General features: G+C 34.5%; 2 protein-coding genes across 2 annotated transcripts in view; both read right to left on the bottom strand.

Annotated features, from left to right (window-relative positions):
* Positions 1–3,398: 3,398 nt before the first annotated feature.
* Positions 3,399–3,998, bottom strand: LOC144437973 (E3 ubiquitin-protein ligase TRIM56-like). Its single transcript, XM_078127008.1, has one exon. It carries the CDS (start codon positions 3,996–3,998, stop codon positions 3,399–3,401), a length of 600 nt encoding a protein of 199 aa, XP_077983134.1.
* Positions 3,999–8,350: 4,352 nt separating this feature from the next.
* LOC144437974 (mitochondrial calcium uniporter regulator 1-like) overlaps positions 8,351–11,147 on the bottom strand; it is a 3,584-nt gene continuing 787 nt past the window's right edge. Inside the window, exons 3-7 of the mRNA XM_078127009.1 lie at positions 10,546–10,647; positions 10,018–10,059; positions 9,609–9,680; positions 8,978–9,092; positions 8,351–8,409 (exon numbers count right to left, since the gene is read on the bottom strand). Of these exons, the coding sequence (XP_077983135.1) occupies positions 8,351–8,409; positions 8,978–9,092; positions 9,609–9,680; positions 10,018–10,059; positions 10,546–10,647 (390 nt within the window). The remainder of the gene's footprint in view (positions 8,410–8,977; positions 9,093–9,608; positions 9,681–10,017; positions 10,060–10,545; positions 10,648–11,147) is intronic.

Genomic DNA, 11,147 nt, shown 5'->3' on the forward strand with positions numbered 1-11,147 from the left:
TTGGTGTAATATTTTATTTGCATTGCATGTATGTATTTCATAGTGTAAATTGGTTACAAAACTTGTGAGCAACTCACATCAGTTAATATGTATTCTTGAAAGTGATTATTGGTATTTACCATAAAGCAAATGTCAAATCCTGTATACCATGGTAATGTATAGACTGTAAAATACGTTGTGACGTTTCGCCCTCACCGGCCTCCTCTCACACTGGGAGGGCTTGGTCGATGTGTGAGGGCGCGCCATCATGGTGTACCTTACAGACTAGGTAATGTATAGCCTCTGGAGAAGGCTGAATGGTTGCTATGGCAAGTGTGTTCTCTCCACTCGGTGTAGAGTTAGTTTTTACCAGGTCAACCATCCCGCCTACTACGGAGGTTAACAGTAATATTATTTTCAAAGATTTACTGGTACATGGTATCACTTTTAGGAAAAGACCACCAAACCGCAACAATATATACCGACCCACATTAATAATATTGTTGTCATATTATCAATTATATACTGTTAGTCATATTACATGTAATATAAATGTATGGTGTAAAGTTGAATTGCAAGACCTTTATTTTTATAGAATATAGCATATTACTGTACTTCAAAAAAAATATGCCATCAACAGGCTACTGAGAGAAGTCCATCCATCCATATTGTGGTTAAAGCTTGCATCATTTCAAACTTTTTAAAGTTTCCTGCATGCATATACACCAACAGGACTTAGATTTATAATGTTTATATGTATATTAGTATCAGCAGAAATTAACTATCAGTACTTAGCTGCCTTACATTATCCAATCTCTACTGCAAATAGTCTGTTAGGAACGATGTGTCGTACCATATACTAAACAGCACTCTGAAGAGAGGGCTGATTCACAGTCCCTCGGTGGCTGATTATAGGGCTGAATGACAAAACGTATCATACAGTCTACACTTCCTATTATTTGCACAGTGGCTGTCCATATTCCAATCCACATAACATTTTTTGTAAGTTATGGGTATGTTTGACAGTGTTACTCTGGTACCCGTCCATTAATAGTCTTTTTTCTGCTTGTCACGAACTACTGGTTATGGAGTACTTAAATTTCTCATTTTTCTCTTGTAAATTCTCTTTATAAATATTTAATTCATAGATAATTATTTGAAAGAATGGAGAATAAATTTCATTATGAAACAAGTGTTGTGGCATGAACACAATGTGTGTGTGTTCATGTGCATGCAGCTGCATATGTAAACACATTTGTAAAAGTATGTATGTATGTATGTATGTATGTATGTATGTATGAATGTAGGTAGGTAGGCAGGCAGGCAGGCATGAGTTTGTACGAGTCCATGCATGCGCGTATATGTATGTGTGTATGACTATCAGTATGTATGTATGTGCATGTATGATGCATGCTAATGTGAGGATGAGGGTGTGAGAAGGTCATTGTGGACCCATTTAATGTATTTCCAGTCAAACAAATCTACCAGGGTGTTATTATACCAGGTTGAAAAGACAGTTTATTAGAAAACAATATGCATAAATCATATACAACATTTCTGAAACATCCCAATAAGAACTTCAATAAAAACATAAATTTTGAAGATGGTTTTTGAAGCTTTTCTTAAGTAAAATAAATTTACACAAAGTGAAAGTGGAATGAATGTAGGAAGATAATATAAATCTGGAAATTTTTGCTAAATACTTATTTTCAAGTTGTGACTAAAATTATTTCACTGATAACATTATCTCTTTGTTTATGTATCATATAGTTTACCCCTGGATATAGAGTCAACTTGGTAGTTTTAATAGTTTTGTTTGGTATTTTGTCTTTGTTCATCTTACAAAGCCAACACTTTTATACAGTGATTGAAAGTGTCAGCTACAATAAGTCTTTGTGGTATGTCTTGCGTCATTTTTATACCACGGGGGTATTTTAGTCCATCCTTGGTGTTATCAACACGGCAAAGAAATTCTCCAGAATTAGTAAATTTCTTTACTCCAACATCATCACAGACATAAACATAGCCAGAATTGTCCAAGCATATCCCACGTGGGTGTTTTAGGTTTTCTTTGCCAAATTGATACAGGTATTCATCATGGGAATTGAAGACTAATACACAGTCCCAGACGAAATCGACAACATATAGTGTCCCTTGGCTGCTAAAGGCAATTTTTATGCATTTAGAGAATTTGCCTGGACAAGATATTGATTTGATGAACTTCCCTTCTTGCGAGAATACCCTTATGTATGAACCATTCCACACTCGGTCAGATACATAGACATTCCCATTCAATGGATTTATTGCAATACCCCAAGGATCAATGATGTGATCTCTCCCAAAACACCTTATAACTGTAACAAATTCATTACACATAATCACTTGTTTGTTACGACTGCCATCAATACTGAAATAATTGTTATCTGCTGATATTGCTATGTCACGTGGCAAGAACCCTTTAATCTCTTTCATCTCAAAAATGGCTTTACAATTACCATTTCTATCAACAACTTGTAATCTGTTATTATAAGTATCAGCTGTCACAATATTTCCATCTTTGTTCAAGTCAATTCCTTGAGGCGAATTGAACATTTCTTTTTCTGTACCCTTTTTCCCGATGGACTTTATGAGTCCTTTCCTGACATGAATGTTAACAGGCATCTCTGGCAACACTTTAGTTCCTACTCTAATGTAAAGTCTATAGTCACCTGTTGTGCGTCCATGTATTGTTGTAGTGTATGTACCATCATATTTAGAAATCACTTTGCATTCCTCAGAAATTTTGTTTGGGTTTAGCAGCACAACACTGATTCTCTGTCTTGAGACTACATGTTTTCCTCTAGAGTCTTTAGTTCTGATGAGCAGGTTAGCTGATTCTCCTTTCACTAGTTCTTTTGGAATGTTTTCAACTGTACACTGTGATAGGCAGATATCAGATTCTAAGTGTCCTACTACACCACATCCAGAAATATCATGTGCATTGAATTCTGTTTGTATCTTTGGTACATATTCTGTTGTTGTTATAGTTACTAGATCTTTGATGGAATCTCTAGTTTCTTGTTCCTTTGAAAGCAATGTAGCAGGACTAGTACATTCCATTAGTGTTTCTATCCACTCATTACTCTTTGAAACAATTGTCTGTAAGCCTCCCAGTGTATCAAGTTCTGTATTCATATCTGTCAAGACTTTCATTTGAGAGTCATGCCTTGCCTGGAGATCGTCTAGTTGTCTTGATTTTCGTCTCATAACAGTTTTGATGACCTCTTCTGCTTTTTGTTCTATTTTTCTCTTTTCTCGGTCCAAAATTAATTCCAATTCACCCTGTCTTTCCTTTATAGTTTTCCTAGCTTCCTTCAAGTGTATGTCTTTCATCTGTGTCTTTACATCTTTACTGAATCTGTTGGCAGCCTGTTGTAGTTCTATATATGTGTGTGATCAGGCTGTTTATGTTTAACTACTGTGCATTCCATACAAACCGGTACCCGACAGGCTTGACGCTCACAGTAGAACTTTAGAACATTCTCTGGGTGAATATCACAGTGTTCTCTTGGTAACAGAGCAACAGGATTAGTATCTTTCAGTGATTTGCATTCTTCCAGTGACAAAATCTTGTGAGTTGAAAGTTTAGGAAATTGTTCATGGTTTCCTTTGCACTCTTTGCAAAGGAACTGTTCGCAGTCAATACATTTGTAGGTTACTGTACGAAAACGCATCTTACAAATTTCACATATTTGTCTCATTTCTAACTGTTCTGTCAATGTCAATAAGTCTAGCAAGTTCTGCATGAAAGAGTTTCCTTTCAGGTTTGGTACTCCACCTTCTGGCAGATCCCATAAATTCTGACATGTTTTACAGTGTAGCTTGCCATCAGCAACAAAAGTCACCAAACAGTCTTGACAAAATGTGTGTAGACATGGTAGAATTTTAGGTTTCCTGTACCGCTTATGACAAATGGTGCAAGAAAGAAGCTCTTTGCTTATTTTGTCCAGAAACGGTCCAGTTCCAGCTGCCGCAGCCATGATTGTGTCAGATTTTATGAGTCGTATTTGGAATATGAGAGAAAAAGTTTAGAACTCCCTAGTTACATTGAAACTTGAAAAGTAGTACACTTTTGAAATTATACTATTGCTGTTGTGGTCCTTTTTTTAAATTGGGATTTTTAGCAAGTTAGGTGGTATGATCTACATATCACCATAGAAACTGCGTTACTGCATCACATGATGTGCCATTTAACCTGTTATCTTATCTGAACCTTGGTCCTACTGTCATTCTAGGTGACGTTTATGAGAAAATAGGGGTGGTTATGTTTAAATGTAGACAATAGATAACTAGAAAATAATGTCAGTTAACTGAAATGTAAGTATGTACATTGTTGATGTAATCGATACAATGTGTCCAAGTCAAGGATTTTGTTGTGAAAAAAATGTGAAAAATATATATGAAATACTTCATTGAAAAGTTTTTCTGATATGTGTTTGTGCAAAGGTTTTGAGACTCTGGCAATGGTGGTGATTTTGTGGGATAGGGTTGGATCTGGTATATATCATACATAGATTCCTATACCTTGTGTAATTTTGGTGGCACACACTGATAAGAAGCACACATGAGAACAAAGAAAGAGTTTGCTTTTAATGTTGTCCTTCAGAGTATACTATGAGTGCATCATTCCCTTTCCAAATATAATAATAGTACAGGGCTCAATTGCTATGTCAGTCTGTGAACTCTCAAGTTCTCAACCACCTGAATACTATGGTTTTCTGACGGTCTTTGTCACTCATGGTTTTCACAGATGATGATGTCATTGTGGGTGCAGTAAATTAATATACACCCATTTCATGTATTCCAAGTCAAACAACTCTACCAGGATGTTATTATACCAGGTTGAAAAGACAGTTTATTAGAAAACAATATACATAAATCATATACAATATTTCTGAAAGATTCCAATATGGACTTAAATAAAAACATAAATTTTGAAGATGGTTTTTGAGGCTGTTCTTAAGTAAAATAAATACACACAGTGAAAGTGGAATGAATGTAGTAAGATACTGTTAACCTGGACATTTTCGCTAAATACTTATTTTCAACCAAAAATGCAAAAATAAGAAGCGACTAAAATGCCTTCTTATATAAACAAGCAATGTCTCAGTCTGTTAATTAGCAATTTAAAAAAAGTCTGAGAACTAGCTGAAAACAGTAAAATCACAATTTTTTTCTAGTATTGAAAATATTTAGGTTTACTGTATTTATCATGGCATGTAAAGCACTCTATGGAAATGTTGACCTCTCCAACACACTGTGTACAATACTTCAATTGTACAACCAGATCAGCCAGACAATGTCATTCATATACAAATGTACTCCTAACACTATACCGGTACCCAGTCAAAACAAAATACAGTCTAGGACTCTTGTAACCATACACCACAAATGTGTTGGAAGTCTTCATCCTTTTCCAATACTAGTGCTGTCCTACACACAAGCACAACTATGATAACTTGGTGTAATACTTCTTACTAATGAGTAAAAGGGTGCCACTATGTTAGTTTTACCAGAAACTTTATGGGCTACTATGTCAAACATCTATGAATGCTGTACCAGGAGAATCATGTCTATATCTATGGTACATTTCATGTATCTATGGTGTGTACCATATATCTATGGCATTTATCTAGGGTACATTTCATATTGATTCTATGGTACATTTCATATTGATTCTATGGTGCATTTCATATTGATTGTATGGTACATTTCATATTGATTCTATGGTGCATTTCATATTGATTGTATGGTACATTTCATATTGATTCTATGGTACATTTCATATTGATTCTATGGTATATTTCATATTGATTGTATGGTACATTTCATATTGATTGTATGGTATATTTCATATTGATTCTATGGTACATTTCATATTGATTCTATGGTACATTTCATATTGATTCTATGGTACATTTCATATTGATTCTATGGTATATTTCATATTGATTGTATGGTACATTTCATATTGATTGTATGGTATATTTCATATTGATTGTATGGTACATTTCATATTGATTCTATGGTACATTTCATATTGATTCTATGGTACATTTCATATTGATTCTATGGTACATTTCATATTGATTGTATGGTACATTTCATATTGATTCTATGGTACATTTCATATTGATTCTATGGTACATTTCATATTGATTCTATGGTACATTTCATATTGATTCTATGGTACATTTCATATTGATTCTATGGTACATTTCATATTGATTCTATGGTACATTTCATATTGATTCTATGGTGCATTTCATATTGATTGTATGGTACATTTCATATTGATTCTATGGTACATTTCATATTGATTCTATGGTACATTTCATATTGATTCTATGGTACATTTCATATTGATTCTATGGTACATTTCATATTGATTGTATGGTACATTTCATATTGATTCTATGGTACATTTCATATTGATTCTATGGTACATTTCATATTGATTCTATGGTACATTTCATATTGATTCTATGGTAAATTTCAAATTGATTCTATGGTACATTTCATGGTTTTGGAACATACAACAAATGTTATATTCTATGCTCTTTGTGGTACATCTGTATAGATATGCTAAGACCTACTAAGAAAATATACACCAAATAAAACTTCTGTATGAAATTGATACAGAAGTCAGTGCACCTGTAAAGTGTTCTTGAGAAGTCACTGGACAGATCAAGGGGTAGCCCTCACTAGGCTGGACTTCTTGGGAGATGAGCACTTATATGCATATAGAACTATCCAGAGTTACTTAACGTTATAGTTCTCTTTCCCCGAATACCCTTCCACGTAAATTGTTTTTGGTGGAGATTAAAACTGGAATGAAATACTGTAAAACTTTCCTTCTCTGACTTTCAAATATAACTTACATGTTCCCTTGAGTGAAAAGAAATGCAAAAGTTGAAATACAATATAACTTAGATCCAGATTCATATTTATATCGACTCCTAGTTTTGTTTGCAAATAATCACCATGGAGACAATTTCTTTACCAAATAAAGATGAACATGCATCACAAAAAAATTTCTATTTTTAATTCAATTGATATAGTGAACTTGTAATTTGTTGTTCTTGAGGATAAGTTACTTTACTGAATGACCTTTGCCATTCTCTACTTTACTGAATGCCCTTTGCCATTCTCTACTTTACTGAATGCCCTTTGCCATTCTCTATACTGAATGCCCTTTGCCATTCTCGACTTTACTGAATGCCCTTTGCCATTCTCTACTTTACTGAATGCCCTTTGCCATTCTCTACTTTACTGAATGTCTTTTGCTATTCTCTACTTTACTGAATGCCCTTTGCCATTCTCTATTTTACTGAATGCCCTTTGCCATTCTCTACTTTACTGAATGCCCTTTGCCATTCTCTACTTTACTGAATGCCCTTTGCCATTCTCTACTTTACTAAATGTCTTTTGCCATTCTCTACTTTACTGAATGTCTTTTGCCATTCTCTACTTTACTGAATGCCCTTTGCCATTCTCGACTTTATTGAATGCCCTTTGCCATTCTCTACTTTACTGAATGCCCTTTGCCATTCTCTACTTTACTGAATGCCCTTTGCCATTCTCTACTTTACTGAATGCCCTTTGCCATTCTCTATTTTACTGAATGCCCTTTGCCATTCTCCACTTTACTGAATGCCCTTTGCCATTCTCTACTTTACTGAATGTCTTTTGCCAATCTATGCTGAATGTCTTTTGCCATTCTCTACTTTACTGAATGCCCTTTGCCATTCTTGCAAGCCAAAGCATATTTTTCTTCTCTGACTTTCAAATATAACTTACATGTTCACCATGTGCCGTAAAGAGGCCTAGCCTGTGCTTTTATGACAATGGCAATTTGCTAATATAAATTTCTTTTTACTTGACATGAAAATGTAAGGAAATACTGGAAGATTTTTCATATCTGTCGAATGTAACTTAGGATATCTCTTGACTGAGATTCAGTTTACTGATACAGTAGTTAATGTAGTTAAATCAGGACTCACATTGCATTTTACATTACCTATATGTTTTTATTTAACTCCAGGACTTGACTTTGTTATTTATACATCTTAACCATGGACTTCAATCATACGAGTGTCAACTGATTAAACATCTTTCTAAACATTGTATATTTACACCTCTGTTTTAAAATGACACACTCCATGATTTCATAGATTCCAACTTGGCTGCCATGATTGGATGAAACACAGAACAACTTGTGTGACTTGTTCTGGTTAGTTAACATGACAGCCAATTCACTGTGTCACAATCCTATCACCGTGTGTTGACAGATAAACAGTCTCTTCTTAGTCAAACATGTTATGTATGAGAGTTATAACATGAAGAGTCTCCAAAACGTCAGAACCACACCAAGGCAACCTACTATAGTACCTGTAAGAAATCAATCAATAAATAAATAAATGAATGAATGAATGAATGAATGAATGAATATATCAATGGATTGACAAGTTAATAGATACTGAGAAACAGGTTATTAAGATTATCACACAGTACTTCATATTTCCATAACTCATAAAATTATGCATATACCCTCCATGTTATTAAAGACATACAATTTACTTATATCATCAATATCATTATATGGGGATACATAGCCAGGGCAATTAGTTTTTAATATCAGAGAAGTTTGAGGCCAATGTTGAATGAGACGAGTCGTGAGAGAACGATGGAAGGAAGTCAGAGTCTTGCAGTGGTGGATGCTAAAATAGAAGATTGTTCCATGATGTAGAGTCAATGTGAGGTACTGGTAAATTCCACATCATAAAGTTGACTCTGATGTTCAACATTAGCTATTTGTTGTTGCCTACACCATTCCATCGCAGTGTACTCTCTACTGTATGTCCTACAATGTTGTACTAACTCTACTATACTGTTTTTCTTCATTCAAAGTGAATTACTGATATATCATTCATTTCAACTATTATACAGACATACTTACCTCCCATGTATTTTAACACATCATTCTTGTTGGCCTCCATCAGTGCTTTGATATATGCAACCTCTGTATCTATTCTGTTCCCAATGAAGTCAATCTTTTTAGATTGTTCAGCTTCCTGAAATAATAGTCACAATATTTTGTCACCTCAATGTCAATGTCTCAAATGCTCAAATCGGGGGTATCATCACCTCATAGTACTGTTTCTTAAGAGCTTTGTTCCTTGGTATTCTGTAGAAGTTTAAATCAGGGATGTTTTTCGTATTGTCCAGACATCGAGGGAAGCAGCAGTGCTCTATGATTAACTGAGTAACCTTTACTATGTATACCCCCAAGGTACACACAGACAGGAAGTAGAGCGCCACCATGGCAAATTTTGGAAAGGCCTATTGAAAGTATATGAAATCTTTGTTCACAATGAGATTATGTTAGAATTAGTTTAGATTAGGATTAACATTTACATGATTTAGGTGTGAAAAACTGTTGTCTGACAAAGCTATAGAAAAAGTTGATCCTGCATCAAAGAATGATCCTATTATATGTAACTCTTATATGGTTCCACTGATAAGATAACTCTAATATGAGAACCTGGAATTGAAACATGGGCCTTTAAAAGAAATTTGTACAGACTTACCACTTCCTTGGCTCTCCCCCTTTCTAAATTCAGATCCAAGCTAACATGACCTTTGACCTTGATGATCTCATCCTGCAATCATAAGAACAGATGCCAATGTTAGCATATACAAAATTACACTAGCAAAATTCTCATACAAAGCTAGAGTAAGTTTCAATTATCACAGTGCTCAGTCAAAAATTCCAGTAAGAATTGGATTTTCATTTGAATCACAAAATTGTCCAATTACAGGCTAGGGTTGGCTTTTTTGTGATTTACTTGAGTTCAATCACATGTTACTGTACAACTTGGATTGACCATTTACAAATTTAAACAGAGTTTATCATATCGTCCCAAAAGTCTCATCATACATTAGAATAAGATGTTCAACTATTACGCCGTCCAATCACAAACTGATGTTTAGTCCTACCTTGAGATTTTCTCTGAGTTGTTTGACTTGAATAGTAAGTTTCTGTAAAGTAAAAATAAATTAGAACAATTTAAATGTAAACTGGTATTTGGATTCTGTCATCCACAATAGGCACAATTGATATCTCTTTCAAACATTGAGGCTGTGTGTGTGTGTGTGTGTGCGTGCATGTATGTGTGTGTTTGTTTCTGTGTGTGTGTGCGTGGGGGTTTCTGTCTGTTGATGCATCTGTGATGTATGCATGCATGTATGTATGTATGTATGTATGTGTGTATTACACAGAAGGATGATACAATTACTGTTTGTATTGCTTTTACAAGAGTTTCAAAGCTGAAGGGGGGAAAGTATGGTAATAACTGTATGTAGTTTTCAAATGAAGTATCACTCTATTATTGTAGTAGCGACCTCAGGAAAATACTCTAATACAACCCTTTTCAAAAACACTAATATATCAGGTACTAACAGCAGGATACCAGCAATGAATCATGTTATGTTTGTGGAGACCAATCAAGTAGTAAATATACTTACTTCATTTTCATTCCTGAGTGCTGAAAATTCACTTTTTTCCAATATAACCATATCTTTTTTGACTGCTGCTATGTGAGTCATGATTTGTTGAAGCATAATTTCCTAGAAAACGAGAAGAAATTGTTGACATCACTTTAATAAGTCCATGTTGAACTCCCCTGAACAAGATAACAAGGGCATCAAGGCCTTGAATTTGAATTTGAATTTGAAATTGAATTAATGGGTAAGAACAAGCTATGCTTGATAAACCCCATGTCTATTACTCAGGTAACTGTCCAAGTTTGATTTAATTGAGTGTCTTCTTAATCAAATGAAAATCACACTCTATTTTTTTTTTTTTTTAAATGGTATCCCCAGATGCCAAAATCTCCGTTACTAGTCTCCAACTGGCAGACATAAGGTGTCTCTGGGTTTTCTTGTGAGAACATTCCCAGGAGGAAACTGCTAATCATACAATAGATAATATTCTTATGTTATGGTAGAATTTTGCTGACCAATAACAAGGGATTTGCCACTACTGATTTCAACTCTACAGTGTGTGAGTAAAAAGACTAAAACACCAACCTATCATGGATTAGTAAACACACCAACCTATCATGGAT

The sequence above is a fragment of the Glandiceps talaboti genome, chromosome 7, assembly GCF_964340395.1.
Source record: "Glandiceps talaboti chromosome 7, keGlaTala1.1, whole genome shotgun sequence".
Taxonomy (NCBI): domain Eukaryota; kingdom Metazoa; phylum Hemichordata; class Enteropneusta; family Spengelidae; genus Glandiceps; species Glandiceps talaboti.

What these genes read in the sequence shown, in the direction of transcription:
- LOC144437973 (XM_078127008.1), bottom strand. Translation starts at nt 3,998, where the DNA reads ATGGCTGCGGCAGCTGGAACTGGACCGTTTCTGGACAAAATAAGCAAA.